The 22,432-nt window shown below is 39.5% G+C and overlaps 1 protein-coding gene across 4 annotated transcripts in view; it reads left to right on the forward strand.

Moving 5' to 3' along the window:
• spon1b (spondin 1b) overlaps nucleotides 1-22,432 on the forward strand; it is a 133,112-nt gene that overhangs the window by 106,149 nt on the left and 4,531 nt on the right. For all 4 annotated transcript variants that reach the window (XM_083561022.1, XM_083561023.1, XM_083561020.1 and 1 more), the window contains exons 10-14: nucleotides 731-806; nucleotides 7,264-7,449; nucleotides 12,864-13,034; nucleotides 15,082-15,249; nucleotides 19,982-20,146. In XM_083561022.1, coding sequence (XP_083417148.1) covers nucleotides 731-806; nucleotides 7,264-7,449; nucleotides 12,864-13,034; nucleotides 15,082-15,249; nucleotides 19,982-20,146 — 766 coding nt within the window. The remainder of the gene's footprint in view (nucleotides 1-730; nucleotides 807-7,263; nucleotides 7,450-12,863; nucleotides 13,035-15,081; nucleotides 15,250-19,981; nucleotides 20,147-22,432) is intronic.

Here is a 22,432-nt window from a genome sequence, read left to right on the forward strand (position 1 = left end):
AGCCCCCCCCTCTCTCTTGGAGGGTATTCATGAGGTCATCCCAGCCAACATTCTGGAAAATGCTGGTCTAACCATGCACACACAGTAAGAGCAAAATGGGGTGGTGCACCATCCTGCATGAAATAAGGTCACCAAGTTCTATAGCCATTAAATATCGCCCATTTTTCACCCACACTGTATTAATAGGACAATTGTAGGTTGACCTCAGGGCATCTGCCAAATGCTGTACATGTAAAAGTGCAGCTAAAAATTGTATTCCCTCCTGTGATTTCTTTTTCCTCCATGATTTTATTTTTTTTGCATTTGCTAAAGCGAAGATTAATTTGTTGTGCACATTAGCGTGAGCAGCTGCGCCCTGTTACATGCTGATGTAGCGGGCTGGGACTGCACACCCAGTCACGCACAGTTCATTTGTTCTAGAAAGTTCAACCCCGTAGCATAACGCTAAACTTCTGAAAAATCACGCAGCCATTAGTCACCAATCCAAATGTGCAAAAAAGGCATTTAGGCCATTCTGGGTTTGGTTCCTTCCTCTCTTTCCAATTTTTTTTCATATTCGGCTTCCCAGAAAACAGATGTTTCGTGTCTGCCTCGGTGCCGGGACGAGTTCTGGCTCTCAGGGAGATGTCGGAATGAAGACGAGGCTTTTTTATTTTTGGCTCGCAGACAGACTTTCTGTTTACCACAGATTGCGATCTAACGATGATACTGTGTGTTCTTCAATCCTCAGGGAGAGCAGTGCAACACGGTTCCAGACACGGTGGACGATATCGTGGCCGATATAGCCCAGGAGGAGACTGAGGAGGGTGCGTAGAGCCTCTCTCTTCCTTATCTCCATGCAGAGAGTTTCTCCGGACAGTTGAATTAACAAGACAGCATGCAGGATTCCTTGTATAAACCTCCGGAGGTGTCTCTCAGAGCTCGATAAGCCCCACGCAACCGGGGGCCGTGATTTACGATCGGGAAGCGCTCCGGTGCTAATTTGCAGCCCTTGTAAATTAGGTGCCGTTGCTATCCGGATGATTCAGTGGTTCGAAAAACAGAACGATAAAGGAGTGAAAGATAAACCTGGAGTCGGATCGTTGTCGAGGTCTTTGGGAAACTTTCCTAAATGCCACCTTGTGGTTCGGTTCCCCTAATTAGAGCAAAACTAAAAGAAAAATCGCTGAGACACGTCTTCGACCTCTAGCGTCTTATAGATAACCCCGGATTGTAATTCGCAGATGTGTGCAAAGTTTCCCAGGCTGAAGTTTCCCCATGAGGGAAGAGGCATTACTCATTTAATGTTTAGGCTTTTATGTGTGTGATTAGGGATTTTTAGGCTTTGACGACTACACTGACAGTGTTCTTTTGTGCTATTTAACTCACTTCTTCCTGTTCTTGCTGCTTCTTCTTCGTATTTCAGCTGCGCCCATATCACCCTGTGCTCTCCATCTGCATCTTTTATACCAGTGGTGTACAGTAAGGAAGTAAATGTAATTAGTTGCTGTACTTTAATAGCTTTTTCGCGTATCTGTACCTTACCAAAGTCTTTTTATTTGGGGAGACTTTTACTGTAACGTCACTACATGACGTTGAGTCTGGTTCCTCTCATGGTTTCTTCCTCATAACATCTAAGGGAGTTTTTCCTTGCCACAGCCATCAGGGATAAATGCACACCGTTCACCTTGAGTGTTGATTTCTGTAAAGCTGCTTTGAGACAATGTCTCTTGTGAAAAGCGCAATAAAAATAAACTTGACTTGACTTGACTTGACTACATTCCAAAGTCAAATATCATTCTTTTTTTCTCAACTACATTTTGCGAAATCAGTCGTTCTTTTTCATTTATGAGCAGATAAACTCTTAACTGGCCAAGCATACAGCGAGCCAGCATGCGTTGTAGAGCGCACGCTCTGTTTTAAACGTGTTTTGATTGGCGCATGGTGAATTTACTTATCACCAACATACAGTTCAGCGTCAGTTCAACAGCAAGCGGAACATTTTGAGAGAAATAAATGATGAAGAAACTTCAGACTCGAATTCGCTACAACACCTGTTGCCTTATTCACATGATTTCTTTAAGTAGTAGGTTTTGGGCTCCTGATCATTTGAATAGAAATCAATCAGTGTTTGACTCGTTAATATCATTCAATTAATAGATCAGTTTGCTGAGAGTCTTTTTACATAAACTAAGCAATGACAAAAATGATAATAGGAACATTATAGCTGTAATAAATCATAGTATTTTGGATACTTAAGTGCAGTCAAAGGCAAATACTTTTGTACATTTACTCAAGTTTAAATAGACACTGTTACTGGAGTCGTATTTTACCGAGTGAATCTTAACTCAACTACACGCTTTGTGTACTTCGTCTAACACTGTTTCAAACCAACTACCTGCAGGTCTTCCCCTCACCACATCCATAAACCTCCTTCTTGGCTTAACACTTTTAATCCTGCCTGGCGACTCCATCCTCAGCATTCTTCCACTGATATATCTCATGTCCCTCCTCTGCACATGTCCAAATCATCTCAATTGCACCTCTCCCACCTTCTCACTTCCTGTTCTTTTTCTGTTAGTTATAAATAAAAGCATTAGTAGTCACATGTGATATTCTTTGCACCTCTTATCCCAGCTTGTTCGAAAGTGTGTGAAGTCAATGCACAGCCATGACACAGCCATGACCAGTGTTGTGCTAGTTACTAAGTAATAGTAACTAGTTACAGTTACTAGTTACTTCATTTAAAAACTGAATATATCACAAGGATTTCTGAAATAAATAACAAAACAAGCTGAATAATAGATTCAGAATCAAAAACTAAAGTGGCTTTTGCATCATAAAAGCTGTTGTGTTGAGCTCTTAAAAATGTTCCTTTCACAGCTTAAGTATGAAAACTATCAACAATGCACAACAGAACACCCGGTTAGCTTCTAGCTTCTAGCATGGAGTTTCTGGAGCAGCTTCAACAGATTGGAATTGCTGTTTATCGCAGTAGATACGAGCTTCGAAACAGAAAGACACAGCTTACATTTGACTAAAAAGTTTTTGTCTTTATGCTCAACTAAAGTGAAATAATGAGCATATTTCCACTTTGAGAAACTCGTCTTGCTCTCGCTTCGACTCGCCATTACTGCCGCACAGACCTGAATAAACGGAGACACGCCCACAGTGCGTCTTCTTCGTGTTTACAGTGGTTCATCCACCAATCCTACAGCGTGTCGCTGCTGTAAACAGGTTAGTCTGTAGGCTACACTTCAGCTGAAATTAATTCATTTATAAAAGTAATGTGTAACACCCCATACGCTAACGGTAATGGAGTTACTTTATTTAAAAAGTAATGCGTTACAGTATTAGTTACTGTAATTAGTTACTACTAGTAACGCGTTATTGCCCAACACTGGCCATGACACACCCATGGTGCAGAGAGGGGAGGATCTTGCTCAAGGGCCCAAACCATATTAGTGTAAACTCAACCCCTTAATGTTCTTTTTAGTAACCCAGAGACTTCCACCCCAGAGCCACCATAAAATAAGCCAAGATTTAAAAAATCTTTAAAAATGTGGAACCTCTGCGTATTTTTCAGATAAATAACTTCCCAACGTAACATTTTTATCGGACTCAGCCGGCTTCAATCCATTACAAGCTCTTAAACAACCTAATTACTTCTGTAGTAATGAGATCTTCTGTAGACGTCCTCCCTTATTCAAATAACTACATCGTTTTCCTTCTCAAACCATCGCCGCTTCATGCCGAGCATGCTGATTGGTCGACGCTATTGACCTGTCACTTACGGATATTTAAGGATTATTAAAAGATAATTTGAGATGTACCTTCGCCACCACCATTCACAACATTGCCTCGGTTTTCCGAACACCCGAGGCAATTTTACTGGGGCATTGGGGAGTGTATGTCGGTTGATAATCCCAAATGAACTTTAATCAAGACCAATGAAGAGAACGTGCGTATCAGATCGTATCACATCTCAGCTAACGTTCAGAGCAGGATATCGGTGTCCTAATGAAAAGGAAAAGCAAGTCAGGTTTTATAGCAGTTCAAAGCATTCTCGTAATTATTTGCTTTTTTTCTCTCTCTTTCTATTTTTAGAAAATAAATGAAAGTAAAAAAAAATCCAGACCTTACATTTATAATGTTTTATTTCAAGCCCAGAGTTTGAAGGTCCCTAATGCTAAAAGTGAGGAAGCATCAAAATGAGGGGAAAAGGAATAAAAAGCCTAAGGCATAACCCCATCCCGGTGCTGGATAGATTCTATTCTTGCTCTCATCTCAGTAAAAGTTCACTTTGTCTGCATTGGCTAATAGGCTAAACCATGTACTTGAGTTAAAGTAGAGACAAAATATCACTCCAGTAATAGTAAAAGTCCCTTTAAACTTTCACTTAAGTAAAAGTACAAAGGTATTTGCCTTCAAATGTACTAGTATTTAAAATACTAGAATGTATTATGGCCATAATGTTCCTATAATGTTCCTATTATCATTTTTATTACCAGACTCTTTGCTTAATCAACTCAGTTCATGTAAAAAGACTCGAATGTGACTCTCAGCACACTGATCTATTTATAAAATGATATTAATGACTCAAACACTGATTGATATTAAAATGATCATGAGCACAAAACCTCCTTTTACTCCAAGTCCTTCAAATAAATCATGTGAATGAGGCCACAGGTGTTGTGGCGAGTTTGATTCTGGAGTTTCTTCATCATTTATTCCTCTCTAGATGTTCTGCTTGGTGTTGAACTGATGCTGAACTGTATGTTGTTGATCAGTAGATACACCAAGCGGCAATCTAAACAAGTTCAAAATAGAGGGTGCCCTCGACCCTGATTGGTCACCCGCTGCGTGTTTGACCGGTTACATGTTTTCCTCATAAATAAAACCAAAGACTGATTTTGCAAAATTTAGTTGAGTTATAACCAAGATATTTGACTTTAAAATGTAGTAAAGTTAAAGAAAATGTCTTTACAGATACATAAAAAAAAGCTACTTAAGTAAAGTAACAAATTACAATAGTGCTACAATATATAAAATAATGTCTTCTTCTTCTTTCAGCTGCTCCCATTAGGGTCACCACAGCGACTCATTCACAGTTTCTTTCAAACTGACCACCTGCATGTCTTCCCTTACCACATTCATGAACCTCCTCCTTGGTCTTCCTCTTTTCCTCCTTCCTGGTGGCTCCATCCTCAGCATTCTCCTACAGATTTACCCCATGTCCCTCCTCTGCACATGTCCAAACCATCTCAATCTCACCTCCCTCACCTTGTCTCCAAAACGTCCTACATGCGCTGTCCCTCTATTAAACTCATTTCTAATCCTGTCCATCCTCATCACTCCCAACAAAAACCTCAACATCTTCAGCTCTGCTACCTCCAGCTCCACCTCCTGTCTTTTACTCAATGCCACTGTCTCTAAACCATACAACATCTCAGGTCTCACCACAGTCCTATAGACTTTCCCTTTCACTCTCGCAGATACTCTTCTATCACAAATCACTCCTGCTATCACTCTTCTCCACCCACTCCACCCTGCCTGCACTCTTTTCTTCACTTCTCTAACACACTCTCCATTACTTTGCACTGTTGACCCACAGGTACCTGAACTCCTCCACCTTCTCCACCTCTTCTCCCTGCAACCGCACCACTCTACTGCCCACCCTCTCATTCACACACATGTACTCTGTCTTAATCCTACTGGCTTTCATTTCCCTTCTCTCCAGCACGTACCTCCACCTCTCCAGGCTCTTCTCAACCTGCTCCCTAAAATATATATAATTACGATAAGAAAAAAGCTTTATACTTTTCACATGTAATTTACAGTAGATAATCCCTGAAATATTATAAAGCTGGGGTCAGAGAACAGGATCAGCCATATTACAGCACCTGTGGAGCAGAGAAGGTTAAGGGCCCTGCTCAGGGGCCCCAAGAGTGGCAGTTTGGCAATACTGGGATTTGGACCTCTGAATTTCAGATCAGTAACCCAGAGCCTTAACCACTGAGCTACAGCTTTCCAATAAATAATTTCTAAAATATATCAAATAATGTGGTTTTATTTTATTTTTTAATTATTAAAAAGCTTTCATTTTTAAATGTGCTTTTTACTTGACCTTCCGTACAATAGTTCCAGTGATCATGTCATGGCAGTTGATTCACACTTCATGCAAGCGTTATTTACTGTCTTTCATCTTGGAAAATTTGATATTTGTCCCCATCGCTACAGGGATACAAGTTCCACCCGCTAGTGTTGGTGCTACTAAGCGGCATGCATGTTTGACCTACGGTGTTGCTGCAATTAGTCGTTCAAGGTGTTTTCAGTGACCTGCTCTTCAAGAGCGGAAGAACATCACTAAAAGACAACGAAACATCAGAAAGACCTTCGACAAGCTCAACCCCCAAAAAAATCTAAACCATTAGGCAACTCGTGCACAATGATTGCCGGACATGATCTCACTTCCCCACCCACCCTACTCGCCAGATTTGGCTCCTGCGGACTTCACCTACTTCTCGAAGATGAAGATCCATCTCAAAGGTCATCGTTTTGACAACGTTGCGGAGATTCGGCGTGAATCCCAGAAGGTGCTTGAAATGTAGGAGAAGATTTTCAGTACATATTCCAGAAGTGGCAGGAACACTGGGAACACTGTATTACTGTGCGAGGGGACTATATTGAAGGTGATAGTGTGGAAACATAGATGAATGAAGTACTTTCTTATAAAGAGAGCTAGTCTCGAAACCTTCTGATACCACCCTGTATATCCCTGGAAGATAAGGTATCAAGCGACATTATGAGGTTGCGTAAAGAGGTTTATGGGAGTTTAGGTGGTTTTTACAGGGTATATTCGACTTAAGTTGTAAGTCTAAAAGGAATTATTGACCAAATATGAGGTTTTTATGATGTTTTATACTAAGCTGTTGATTATCTTTAATCTGAAATATTCATTTTCATTCATTTTTTATTGTCCTGGAAGCAACTTACACATTAAAAAAAAAGACTTAGTACGCATTTACTTCATCAAGCATTCAGAAATCTTCTTTTCTGGGCTTCGTGGCTGTCTCTTGTAGTTTAGTTTCCAGTGATGTATCCTTCAAGGTGGAAAACTGGCTGCAAACCCAAATTCTGTTGTTTCTCTTCACTTGTTTTTTGAGGTCGATTTATAGTCCGTGTACAAAAATGCAAAAATGCAAATCCGCTTGTCCACACGGCTACTTTCATTTCTCTACATCTGTAAGTAATAATTCACTTCTCTGACAATCCTCTCCACAGGAGACAGCACTTCGGAGACGTGTATCTACTCGAACTGGTCTCCGTGGTCGGCGTGCAGCTCATCCACGTGCGCAAAGGGTCTGCGCATGAGGCAGAGGATGCTGAAGGCTCAGCTGGACGCCGGTTTGCCGTGCCCTCACACGCAGGACTTCGAGCCGTGTATGGCACCCGGCTGTAGCGAAGAGGGTGAGTGCAGGTTAAATAAACACACACACACACACACACACACACACACACACACACACACACACACACACACACACACACACATTCTGAGGTGGACTGGCTGGTGTGTTTTGGATCATTGTCCTGCTGCAGAACTCAAGTTCGAATCAGCTTCAGGTCAGGAACAGATGGCCGGACATTCTCCTTCAGGATTTTTTTGGTAAACGGCAGAATTCATGGTCACAGCAAGTCTTCCAGGTCCTGAAGCAGCAAAACAGCCCCAGACCATCACACTACCACCACCATATTTTACTGTTGGTGTGATGTTCTTTTTCTGAAATGCGGTGTTACTTTTACGCCAGACGTAGTGGTCCAAACTTTTGTCTCATCAGTCCACAGAGTATTTTCCCAAAAGTGTTGGGGACCATCAAGATGTTTTCTTTTTGCTCAGCACCGGTTTTCATCTTGGAACTCTGCCATGCAGACCATTTTTCTCATTTTCCATTCATTGTCTCTTTCTTATGGTGGAGTCATGAACACTGACCTTAACCGGGGCAAGTGAGACCTGCAATTCTTTGGATGTTGATGTGGGGTCTTTTGTGACCTCTTGGATGAATCGTCGCTGTGCTCTTGGGGTAATTTTGGTCGGTCGGCAAACACTTTTTCACACAGGGCCATGTAGTTGTGGATTTTGTTTTCCCTCAATATTAAAAATCTTAATTTAAAAACTGCATGTTGTGTTCACTTGTGTTATCATTTGCTAATATTTAAATTAGTTTGATGATCTGAAACATTATAGTGTGACAAACATGCAAAAAAATAAGAAATCAGGACTTTTTCACACCACTGTATATATTGTTGAAATCGACTTGACTAACTTGATTCCTTTTTCAGAATATCTCAGCTGAAGGTTGAGGTAGATCTGTAGTACCTGAGAAGGTAGAAGTTATTTTATTTAAATCATGGATGGAGACTGATCTTTAATTAGGACACATTAGATTGGATGGAGTATATCTAAGGAAGGATTGTGGTTTGAGCAAACCTCAGAGAGCATATTTGTATCATCGTCCCAGTGCAGATGAACTGAAGATCTCAGCATGGACATCATAAGCGAGCCGAGCCGAGACAAGAGTGGAGAAAAGGAGAAGTGCAAAACAGAGTTTTTGCTGAAGTGGTTTGACAGTCGGGAACAAAAAAAAAATAAAGTTGAAAATAAATTGTAAATAAATTGAGAATAAATAAAAAAGGTTTATAGGAGCGTCTCTCTCCCTCTAAGGGTGCAACTTTAGATTGGGTTCATACTGTATGAAATAAAAAGACTCAAAAAGTTTGAGTGAATCTTGTTTTAGTGAGGTGCAGGTACGGAAAACATGAAATTGACTCGCACTTTTTCACTACATCTAAAGGTCTGTGAAAGTTTGTAAAGTTTAGATGTTCATTTCAGCCCTTTTTGTATTTCTCGAAGGTTAAAGGTACAAATAAACGTCTTGTCCATGTTCTGGATTCACCTGATCTGATCTTCTCTCAAGGGTTGACGGTAAATCGTGGCTTATTCCCCAACTCCAGTGTAGAAAATGTATTTCCTTTTTTGTGAACAAAGAAGTTTTGAACCTGGTGGTAGAAATTGCATTTCGTTTACAGGAATTGATGGGAGGTTTTCACCTTTGCTGATTGAACTTTTGAAAATTTTTTCTTTGAACCACTGAACTACTGTATTTCTCTCTGCATGTCTCGGCTTTACTGGGGAGATGAAAATAAGGTGGCTGCTAAATTTGTGAAAAGCAATAACGGTATATCTGATGCAGATGGTTGTAAAATCAGAGGGGAATTGGGCAAATTAGCAGGTTCAAATATAGTGAGGCATCAGAAAGCCACAATGGAGTTAAATATGCCCATTGCTCCCGTAACCCCCTTCTACCACCACCACCCACACTTACTGAGGCAATTTCCTTTCCTGCCTGTAACACTAGGAAATCTGCAAATTTTCAACAAAGTTTATTAATGCATTTTGAAAGTACGCTGTAGGAAGCTAAGCTAAACTTTCTGCCAGAAACAAATATATTTCCTGAAAATATGAAAAAATATGAAAAATGTGTTAATACAGTGTATAAAAGTCATATCCCAAAGGTTTTGAGTTTTAAACGCATGATATTACACACTAAGTATTACAAATATTATTAGATATAAGTAAAACAGCTTTTATACACATACAGAACATTCTAACATTTCAGCATTGGGATCTGAGCTGGTTTAGGTCAAATAAAGAGACCCTGTCACATTAGATATCTTACTAGCATAAGCATTGATGATTAAATATGTTCACGTTTCTGTCAGAGATCTCTCAATCTTTAATCCTGCACTGGTTAAGATTTAAAATACAATCATTTTTTTAATTCGACTATTGCAAAGTTAGCGCATGGTACCCAGCTAAAAAGATCTCTTGAGAATTCTCTCAGACCATCCCGGAAATCGTATCAGCTTAGCTAATCGCTTTGCTTGTCTGACTAGCATTAGCAGTTTTTAGTAACTTTTTTATGGAAATGGTTAAAAATATCCTCAGTAAACATATCATGTTAGCTCATGGGAGCTAACTGACTAGCGTAAGTAGATAATATTTTTTTATGTTTTTTTTTTTTTTAAATTCCCCAAAGAAATTCAGTCATTAGAGATTTTGTGAAAATATATCTTTGTCATGAAAATTCTCTCAGAACTTCACAGAAATCCTGTCAGCTTTTGCTGAACATTTTAGTTTAGCCGTCTAGCATTAGCAGCCAAAACTGTACATTATATATGAAAATAGCTTGGAAATCTGCTCACCAAACATGCCAGGTTAGCTCATGGTAGCTAGCTGACTAGCATTAGCAGAGATGATGAATGTCTAAGAATGTGCTTATGAAATTACTCAAGCAGCGTAATCCATGTTAGCTAGCTCACTAATATTAGCAGGGAGGATTATAATCATATACAAGTTATGACTTTCTTATTAAAAATACCCAGTACATTTAGTTGCTAGCCACATAAATTCCCATTAACAGTCTTTCCGCATGGGAGGGTTCCGGGAACCATATTTGTTCTTGCTGCATCTATCTTTAACACTCTATCTCTGTCCTTTGACCCAGCGATTTGTTCTCATTCTTCCAGGGTCTCTGTTCGCTGTGTCCTCTTCCAGTCATTGCAGGCTTTAGTTTTCCCTCTGAAGCTCTCAATCGATTAACACTGCAAGTTGTGCTGCTTTGTTTTTATTTAATGGTCCGTTAGCCGTTCACATTGATTTATGATGGGCTTGACTGGCACCAGGGACGGTGTGGCTGGCGCTGGAGTCCCCCCTCAGCACGGCATTATTAATTTACATCTCTTATTAATGATTCGCTTAGTTGTGCTTCATTAACACAGCTTGCCAATCAGTCTCAGGAGGCTGGGAAAATCTATTGAGAATTGGCCCAAAGTTCATTCGTTTTGTTGGGTAAGAAATCTATTTACAAAGCTTCGACTTTGGGGCTAATTGGGAACCATTGATGAAGCGAGTGTGTTTTATGCTTGACGGGTTGGGAGGTAAAAAAAGAAATGAAAAAAATGCTCCACTGATACTCTGTACTTTTTTATTCCAGATGGGTTTTTATCTCAAGTTAGCTGCATAGCTGTTCTGCTGTGATATTCAGGATTTTACCTTTTTTTATTTTTTTTGACACACACAGAAATAATGTTCGATATTCAACACATCAATCTTAAAGAATAGCTCCCAAATTGCATAATCGATTACATCTATTATCTACAATTAACGACAAGGACTTGAACAGGTGTTAATAGGGTACAAAGTTACCAAAGCTACCAGAGAATATTTTATTCATGACTATCAAATGCACTTCTAGTTTAGTATTTGTTCTCAGAGTGTTGCTCATTAGTCACAATGAAATGATTCAGATCATCGAGCAAATGTTGATATGACACAAAGAAACCTGAATGAATACAAAATGCAGTTGATGAATGATGATTTCATTTTTTTAAAGGGAAGAAAGATGTCTAATGCAAAAAAAAATTAAATTCAGGAAATACTTTTTCACTGCATTGTAGAATACTTTTTTAATTATCTGCAAATGAAACCGTACAAATAAAGCATTAGGTTGCAAATTATAGATGCGCATTCGACATCTTGGTGTAATAACCAGAACAATGTCACACTTATAAAACAAATAATACAAAGAAACTTTGTGAGTTCATCAGTGTAAGGCAGGCCGTCCCCACATTTGCAACCGTTTTCTGAACAATGCCATTTTTTAAATATATGTTTTACTCATATCATATCTGTATTTGATAATAAGGATTGGCTTTAAAAAAAAATTCTCTTAGTTATTAACAGGAGTTGAAGAATCGATAGTGTATTTCTGGAACTATTGAATCAATATCAATAGTTTTTCCGGATTGCTGTCTGCTGTCATTACGAGAGCGGCCTCTAGAGGAGAATCACTGAGGCCATGTACTGTTTTTTTTACAAGCGAGACGGCGGCTGAACAAAGAGCTCTATATTGTTTTTATTAATAATAATAAATTAATTAATCAATGATATAATTATATTTATTATTATTTCCTTTAGAACATTTTCATGTTTCATAATTTTTTTTTTTTTTATATATATATAAAGTTCAATACTATTTTACATGGAGTGTTATGTTTGTTTTTTTTTTTTTTTTTTGTGTGTCTTGTTATAAGCATAGCCAAATTTTTTGTTTAATTCACCCACCAACCAAAATTTGGTTATGATAGGGATAATGCTTTTTAGATAGACTACAGTATATATCTCTAGAAAAGTAATGCTCAATTGTCTGTACAGTGCATAACAGTATAATAAACGTATCTAGCATTACGAGGCATTTTAAATCATAATAAAATCTCCACAATAATACTGGTAGTCACTCCAGGCAATGTCATTTTCTGTTACAGACCGACCCACCCCCCATCAAAGAAAGGAAAAGTTCAGGGACCCCTGGCATAGAGTGTAGATTAGAATCTGCGAGACATTAGAATCTCAACACAAGGGGGAAATGCTAGTTTTGGCCTTGGGTTACCAATGAGAGGGTTCAAGACCCAGTATCTCCAAGCTGCCACTTTTGGGCCCTTGAGCAAGGCCCTAAACACTCCAAGAAAAATTTCACTGTATATGTGACAAGTAAAAAGCGTTTTTCTTTCCAAAGTGTGTTGTCGAATGTGTTTCTCGTGTGTCCGTGCTGCGCATCGTTATGCAGAAGATCTATACCTAACAGCTGCGCAGTGGCACGCAGTGAGCCGGTCCCTGGGTTTTATCCACGGCCTGTTTTCTGCATTATGAATGAGTAATTTGTTCTGTGATAGACATGTTTTGCCTCAGGCTTTCCTGTGGGTGTGTACAAGGCCTTGTGACCTTTATGGAGCAGTAAGCAAAAATGTGTGGTGTCCTGCAGAGGCGTCTCCGTGCATGCTGTCTGAGTGGATCAGCTGGTCTCCGTGCAGTGCGACTTGCGGGATGGGCATGAGGTCCAGAGAGCGCTACATTAAAGTGTTTCCCGAGGACGGCTCGAGCTGCAGGGAGCCCACGGAGGAAACGGAGAAGTGCGTGGTCAACGACGACTGCTGTGAGTCACCATGCTTAGTGTGTGTGTGTGTGTGTGTGTGTGTGTGTGTGTGTGTGTGTGTGTGTGTGTGTGTGTGTGTGTGTGTGTGTTTAAACACCGTAAGTTTTAAAAGGTTTTTAGTTCCAATCTCACATGAAACTTCTGGAAAAAAAATACTCTCTGCCTGCTGGATTTTAAAACTGATTATCTATTTTTTACATATAGTGCTTAATACAACACAGTTATACAACACAGGGTTAAGGGCCTTGCTAAAGGACCCAGCAGTGGCAGCACAGGGATTCGAGCCCATGACCTTCCGATTATCCACCTTATCCACTGAGCTACCACTTCCCACATATGCATATATTACATTGTGTAAATTGACCATTGGGCTCTTTTTTTATAACAAATATAATAAAAAATTATATTTATAGTAATATTTTTAATATTACTATAATGAGAATTTCTGCTATCTTGGTTAACAAATTAGCAAAGCCAGATAACTGTACTAGCTGCCTGCTACAAGAGAGCTGCCAACAAACCCTGTTCCTATCTTCTAAGCTTTATTTTTTATTGTAATGTCTCTATACTGTTTCACGGGAAACGTTTTTTCGTAAGTTAATGTAAACCGATTACAAGACATAGGGAGGGGAACTGAAAAAAAGTCACACTACATACGATTCATCAGTTCAACACATTAAGTTTAATAGGAATGTTAGATGACAGATTCTGACAACTGGTTTAACCCTTTTGCATTCAATTACATACACAATGAACTGTTTTGGGGGTTAAAACTATTCAGGTGAAACCAGTAGAATATATTTTGATCAACATGAACAACTGATAATGTAGGAAACAGCAGACACTCGTACACAATCGATTAAATGAATGTACAAAAAAAAAATTTTTTTTGTTATGTGCACAAATGACTAAATGATGTGAAGGTTAAACAAATAGTTTTGAGAATTTCTGATCTTTGAAACGCTCCAAAACAACTGAGAAAAACTGTAATATATTTAAGTAATTGTTTATGTATATGTATTTTAGAAAACTTTACTACATTTGACTGTGTATTGGGTAAGTGGTACAGTAGCTCAGTGGCTAAAGCTCAAGTTTACTGATTGCAAGCTCCGGTATCACCAAGTTGCCACTCCTGGGGCTTCGGCAGGCCCTTAACCCTCAAACCCCAGCGTCCTTACATCGTAGAGATATGCGGAAAAAGGATTTCACTGTGCTATAAAGTACTTTCATTTTTTTTTTCCACTTCTAGTCAACACACGTTATCAACGTCATGTCATCGATTTTGATGAATCATTGCTTTTTGCTTAATTGCTTGCTAGTTTGAATGTCTGGAAACTGACAGAAAGCAGTTGTAGAGAAATGAGCATAATCTGAGAGTAATCCAGTAGACTGATTAAAATGTAGTGAACATTCTAAGATTTTGCAAATGACTAACAATCATTGACCAGAATAAATGTAAATAACTGTTTATTGTTTTTTTGTTTTTTTTCTAATGTCAAAAATCGCTATGCCAAACTATATATGGCAATATGAAACTATAGGAAAAAACAAGTTTGTCTTTATGTAGAAACACAGACGCTTCACTATAAACATTTCCATCATGTAATGATCATTATCAAGTCACATAAATTCCAGCGAGACTTTCCTCCATAAACCTCAACATCACCTGAGCAGCTTCCTTCCTCAGGCTCTCATTAATGCTCAATCTTCCTACACACACGTCTCACCTCATCCTACACGACTGAAAGCTGTAATCAGGAGAAACAATGCAACATTGCAAAAGGCTGAGGTTCGCAATGTAGCTGCACTATACATCACTTTATGTTTGTATTCATATTTTATACATTTTATCACTGGTGTTATTAATGGATGACAAATAAAATGATTCATATAGAATGTTTGGTGACCGAAAGAGTGTGTGTGTGTGCGTGTGTGTGTGTGTGCGTGTGTGTGTGTGTGTGTGTGTGTGTGTGTGTGTGTGTGTGTGTGTGTGTGTGTGTGTGTGTGTGTGTGTGTGTTGTTTGTGTGTGTGTGTTGCACGCACTAGCGTCCAGTAGCTGTATCGTGACAGAGTGGGCCGACTGGGAGCCGTGCAGCGTGAGCTGTGGTGTGGGGATGAAGAAGAGGGCAAGGATGCTGAAGACGTCCACGTACACTGGCTCTCCATGCCGAGTTGAGCTAGAGGAAGTGGAGAAGTGCATGATGCCTGAGTGCAGTGAGTATAGATCTATAGATCACTATTTGTGCTCCTTCAGCCACAAGGGTGTTTGAAAGATCAGGTACTGATGTACTGTCGGTGATGTGAGGAGGCCTGGGGTGCAGTCAGTGTTTCAATTCATCCCAAAGTTCTTTAATAGAGTTGTGAAGCTCGATAGCAGGAGATCTTCCACTCCAACCCATGTGAAGCATATCTTCATAGAGATTGTCATACTGGAACAGGTTTGGGTCTCCTAGTTCAAGGAAATTTTTATGCTTTAGTACAATTTTGTGGCAGCAAATTTGTATTTGGGGAACAACTACATATGGCTGGAAAGTCAGGTGTCTCAATACTTTAGTCTATAATAATAATAATAATAATAATAATAGATTTGATTTATAGGCACTTTACATGACACTCAAGGACACCTACATACAGTTAAAACACAGAAAACAACAATACTTTGAAAGAATAAAACACTAGACAGGGTTCCTACAGGTCATGGAATTTCTGGACTTTCGTTCAATCTTAAAAGCTCTATTCCAGACATTAAAAGTCTTACATTTTATATATATTTTTTCCCAAATCATGGAATATCAGGGATTTTTATTTGTCGCTTTAAATTGTAGTTACGCAATCACCAGTCTGTACCTGTTAGCTAAGGCAAGGAAAGACAAGAAAAATTTACATTTCAAGAGCTTTGGCTACAAAAATAATCATTTTAAAGACTGGGTGTTAAAAAGTAGACATCAGAAAAGAGCTATCAAATATGGGAGAGGGACCACTTCACAGCCACACAAACAGTGAGAAGCATGCTACCCGTTTGAAGCCAAAAGGAGCATCATCTTTGGCTAATTGAAAAGATTGACAAGGTTTTTGCAAATGGATGGATTTCAAATACTGTCTGTGGCCAGTTTTTGTCTGCTCAGTGCTTAGCACAACAGAGGCCTGTTTTTCTGTCTAGTATAGGTCAAGGAAATTCTGCATAGGCAGCGTTTCCACTTTAAGCCAAATGTGAAATTTCCTGACTTTTTTTTTCCTGACTTTCATTGAAAAGTCAGGACATTTGGCTTAGAGTGGAAACCCTGCATATACAAACAAAAAGAGGTACATATACAGTATCACTAATATGTCGGCCTAAAAAGATGCATTTCTTTCAACAAGATTCAATGAGGAAGTAGATTCCACAAACAAGGAGCAGCATAGCTATAAAAAAACTTTCTTTCGGCTTCTCCCATTAGGGGTCGCTACAGCGGATCATCCACATGTTTGATTTGGCACATGTTTTTAGGAATGCCCTTCCTAACGCAACCCTCCCCATTTATCTGGGCTCGGGACCCGCACTAAGGCTTGTGCAACCCTAATGGCTGGGGTTGGTTCCCTGTCCGGGGATCGAACCCGGGCCACATCGCTGAGAGCGCCGCATCCTAACCACTAGACCACCAAGGAACCTAAAAAAGCGGCATAGCAATACTGTGTATTTAATGTGGTTCAAGGTCATGTTACTAGCCGAGAACTTTCACCTAATGTGTCCTCTCAGAGGACATTCGGTTAAAGCACATGGTAGGAATAGCACCAGTTGCACAGGTCCCAATGTACACAGGACGATGTCGTTTGACTCAAGATGTTTTGTGATCTTCTTTATATTTATTTATATATATATATATATATATATATATATATATATATATATATATATATATATATATATATATGAAACACATTAGCCTGCCTTTCTTTTAAAGTGAACAGTGGAGTCAAGCGACTGTAGTCTTCAGTGCTGGAAAGCTCTTAACCAAGTTCTATCACTGCCTTGTAATTTCCCAACTGTGTGTCTGCTCTTCGTGAAACCGACGTTCCTTCTACCTTATCACAACACACTCTTTATCTACAAGAGGTTCAGGCGTGCTGCCGAACTGAAAAAAATCATCTCTTTAAGTGGCGTTAGTGCAGACTTGCCCTTGAATTCGGAGACGTCTAGAATCGTAATGTTGGTCATTAAATGTGTGTGTTTATGCTGAGCGACGTGTAGAAATGTCAGATGGCAGTGGATAAACACAGGCTTCAGGCGGGTGTGTGTGTGTGTGTGTGTGTGTGTGTGTGTGTGTGTGTGTGTGTGTGTGTGACACTAACACTGTCTGAATAGAACTTTAATTACATTTTAGAAACTGTTTCGATCTGTTTTAGGTGCAAGCTACAGGATTATTAATGCACATCACTTTAGTGGGGACGAAATCTTCCAAGTCCTCCCACAGTGTTCTTTAGTCTTTTTAGTGTCTTCTTCTTCTTCTTCTTCTTTCGGCTGCTCCCATTAGGGGTCGCCACAGCGGATCATCCGTCTCCATAACACCCTGTCCTCTACATCTGCCCCTTTTACACCAACTACCTGCATGTCTTCCCTCACCACATCCATGAACCTTCTTCTTGGCCTTCCTCTTTTCCTCCTTCCTGGTGGCAGTCTTTCTAGTGTAATTCTGAATAAATATCTGATCCAAATTTTGGAGTTATAACATACACGGCGAAAGTTTCGAGACTAATGGTGCTAACTGGTGCTTTCCTGACCAAGTGTTACCAAGTTGAAGTTTTGTGTGAAACAGGGCAAATCTGCTACAGAGACATTTGACATGACATACTTTTGACATACGGCGATGCTGCAACGAGTCGTTCACTGGAAAATTACGAGAGAAGACCTTCAACGGGCTCAACCCCCGGAAATGTCGAAATCATTTAGCAACTCGTGCATTATGATCATCGGAGAACAATCCACACAATCTTACTTCCGCACCCACCCTACTCGCCAGGTTTGGCTCCTGCAGACCTTGCTCTCTTCCCGAAGACGAAGAGCCGGCTTAAAGATCGGCATTCTGACACCGTTACGGAAATCCAGTGCGAATCGCAGGACAGGATACGAAAAGAAGACTTCCAGGACACGAACGCAGGGAGCACTGCATTGCTGTCCAGGGGACTATTTGTAAGGTGATAGTGTGGAAACGTAGATAGTAGAAGTTGATAAACAGAAAACTTTTCGATTCCAACTCGTAAATGAGGCTTCCGAGAAAGACCATACTATCAATTTCTGAATCTTTCTGAATAAGTTAAACTTGGTGTGAGCTCCCGTCGCTGTAGTCATCCATGTCAATGTCCTGAATAGTAGCTCAGTGATTAGGATTTTGGATTTTTAATTTGAAGGTTGTGGGTTCAAATCCCAAGACTGCCAAACTGCCACTGCTGTTTTGTTTTTTTAAGCAAAACCTTTTTGATATTTTTAAAGAAAAAACAAACTTGTCTTGAAGATGAAGAGATACAGACCCTGTCCTTTATTAACAGTCGTTCTTTTCATTTCAGGTATCGATTTTGCTTCAGGGGTAAAGCAAGAGCCTCTCTGTTTAATGACGTCTTTCTTCCCTTGTAATGCTAACAATTATTATTTAGCTTTCGTCTTTGACACAGTTGGGATTGCTTTTGTTGTGTTATTTTTTTAATTGGTTTGGTTTTCAGAACTTGTAAAGAAAATCTTTATAAGCAATTGGATGTAAAATTGAAGTGCACTGCAGCCGTGGTTTGGTTTTCTACAGGGAGGTAAAGGAAGATGGATGAAGCTTGTGTTCTTGTGCAGGCAACAAAATACAGAGCACTTATGACATTTATATATTTTAATTAAAAAAAAAAAACAAGGAGGAGGTTTATGGATGTGGTGAGGGAAGACATGCAGGTAGTTGGTTTGAAAGAGGCAGATGTAGAGGACAGGGGGGTATGGAGACAGATGATCTGCTGTGGCGCCCCCTAATGGGAGAGGCTGATAGAAGAAGAAGTTATTTTATATACAGATCTAGGCTTCTACACACTCTAAATCATACGCAGAGATAAACAAGAAAGAGTTTTAATAAGTAGTTGAGGGAGAGAGAGGGATTGTGGGGGTGTGTATGCATGAATTACATTTGTCTGTGCCTCATTTACTAAGAATAAAGCTGTTGGTGTTAACTCCTTGTGCCATTTCTTGTAATATAGATTATAATCACTTGTTCATTTGTTCGTATTGAAATGCCCCATGTGTCTGATATCCCGTTGATTCTCTGTCATTTTACCGTGTTAGCCTGTTTTATCTTTTGATCCTGTCTAATTTAGATTTCTTTGCCCATTCATTTGATAAAATGTTAATAAAACTATACAAGGATCACATATTTCAGATTCACTGTACATGATGCAGTTCATGATGTACAGAATTTACCAAGAAAACCGAACATGATTGTTGAAAAGGTCTTCTAAAGGACACAGAAGTGAAATTTTGGCCTGGAGTGAAGGACAGCATCGAGAGCTTTTCTTTCTTTCTCGAGTTCTAAGTCACCTCAGCACGCTGTTTCCCAATCCCTCCTGCAGTCGGGCAAATCGTGAACTCTCTCACTGTGAGCCAGAATCACTTGGCTGCTTCTGATTTAAAAACCTGACACTGAGTAACTGTGTTGTTTCAGGTCTGTAATGTTTTATTGATTTGTTATTTTCTTGCTGGTGTCTTTATTAGCTTTGTTCTTTTCTTTTTTTTTATAGCTCGTGTATGAAATTGCTGTTGCGCTTCAAAACTAAATGACCATGGCCTGTTAGACAGAAATTAGACAAATACCTCTGTGAAGGTCAGGAGAAGGTACAGGGGATACGAGATTATGATGTATTAGTAATGTGTGTGTGTGTGTGTCTGTCTGTGTGTGTGTGTGTGTGTGTGTATGTGTGTGTGTGTGTGTATATGTGTGTGTAGATGCTTTGTCCTGTATGGTATCTGAGTGGTCAGACTGGGGTCACTGCAGTGTGTCGTGTGGGGTGGGAATGCACGTGAGACGTCGTATGTCGAAGACCCCGGCGCTGCCCGGCCAGTGTACAGAACAGCTGGAGCAAGCGGACAAGTGCATGATGCCCGAGTGCCGTGAGTAGCAGACACACACACACACACACACACACACACACACACACACACACACACACACACACACACACTAGAGGTTGACTGGATTTTACCGCTACCGAAAGCTAGGTTGAATCGTATTTGCCTATAACCGATTATTGAACTGATTTTTTATTTTTTTATCATTACTAATTGAAAAAAAGCAGAACACTGTGTAAAATAGAACTGAACATTATTACAAAAACAAATGAAAAAAACAGTACTGGATCATAAAAACTGTGTTACATGAAAAATATGAATATATCAATTATATTTATTAATATTGAGGAACATTCAAAGTGAAACAAAGAGTAACACTCCGAATAAATAAGAATTCTTACGTCCAAAATGAATAAAAAAGTGATTTCAAAATAACAAAATTTGACCGTGTGTCTGATGTTTCATAACAAACAGCATGTGGCATCAGTGATTCTCCTCTAGAGGTCGCTCTCCTACTGTATAATGACAGCGGACCATCTCGGTCGCTTCAAAACAGACACAACCCGGAAAAACTATTGGTATGGATTTTTGTTTGTTCCAGCAACTATCAGTGCTGATTAATTAGCAAAACCTGTGAATCAGTCGACCTCTAACACACACACACACACACACACACACACACACACACACACAAAAAACACACACACACACACACACACACACACACACATTTACGCACACAAACACGGGCAAAACTACATGTAACCCTTTTTAAAAGAATATCTATCCATATTGGTTTAATCTTTTGCATATACTATTCTTTGCATATATTGGAAATTTCATTCCAATCCTTTGTAATGAATATGAGAAAACTCACTTGTTCTGAATTTTGTTTAACGTAAATGAGCAACCAAGAAAAAAAACACCTCAGCAAAGTTGTTCATTTGTTACATTTTATTCCAAGTATCCCCCTCCTATCTCCTCAATCTCATCTTGGAATTTTTTTCGCATCCTCCTTGTCACAGGGACACAGGGAGTTATCTGCCCTCTTCCGCATACCCAAGATCCCGAAATTTCCCTTAAAAGCATTTTGGTTAATGACATGGGAGTGAATGCATTTTACCATCACCTTCTACCCCACCCCTATATACAAATAGCTTGTTGTATTGTCAGGATTTGATCTCCTCATCATTGTTCTCCTGACAAAAGTATGAAATTGGCTCACCATAACAATGCTTTTCCCAAATCTGTCTGGTATCTAATTCATTGATAAACTGTACTTTATTACCTAGATTCGATTATCTCTGGTGGTAATTATCCTGGTGATGTCTTTCTTACCTGTAAATCGAGCTGGACGTCTCATGCCCCAAATCTCATATCTCGCTCACTAACCAGACTCATTTTTCACCACCAGTGGGTCTGCTCGGTTGGTACCTGATTGAGCCGGAGCTAAAAAAAGGAAGTGCTTGATGCATTTGGAAGATCTTATAAAAAAATTAAATTAAAAAGTCATATTATAAAAACAGTCATATTCCACGCTTCCTGTATTACATGCAAAACAAACACAGTGCAAAAAAAACAGCATGGAATGGAGCAGAAGACCAATTTCAGTCCCTTGCACATTCCCAAAGTGTCAGAGAATGCCAGAGAAATAGTTTTTATGTCCCCACCTTTGTCTCATCATTGCTTCTGTGTCATGTGTTTGCTTTCATTCATGTATTGTCCCCGTTTCCGTCTCATCATTGCTTCTGTGTCACATGTCGTTGTTTTTATTAATGTAATGTCGCCTTACTCGTCTTATCGTCGGTTCTGTGAGACGTGTGCATCTTTTCATTCATGTAATGTCTCCACTCTTTCTCTTCATTGTTTTTTTGTTGCACGTTTCTTGGCCTACATGTAATGTCTCTACCCTGTCTTGTTTTTGGTTCCATGTCACTTACCCTTGTATTTTGTTCATGTAATGTCTCTAACCTGTCTGATCATCGGTTCTGTCATGTCTTTGTTTTCGTTTATGTAATGTCTCCACCTTGTCTCATCATTTGTGTGTCACGTGTGCATGCTTCCATTTATGTAACTTTTCCATCATTGTCTCATCATTGGTTCTGCCATATGACCTCGTTTTTCTTCATGTAATGTCTCATTTACATTTACATTTGCGGCATTTAGCAGACGCCCTTATCCAGAGCGACGTACAAAAGTGCTTAAAATCTCTAGTAATCCTAGTCTCAATCCTGTCTCATCATTGCCTCTGTGTCACGTGTTTGTTTTCATTCATGTAACGTCTCCATCACGTCTCATCATTCCGTCATGTCTTTACATGTCTTTTCA

Source organism: Silurus aristotelis, assembly GCF_946808225.1.
Source record: "Silurus aristotelis genome assembly, chromosome: 14".
NCBI classification, from domain to species: domain Eukaryota; kingdom Metazoa; phylum Chordata; class Actinopteri; order Siluriformes; family Siluridae; genus Silurus; species Silurus aristotelis.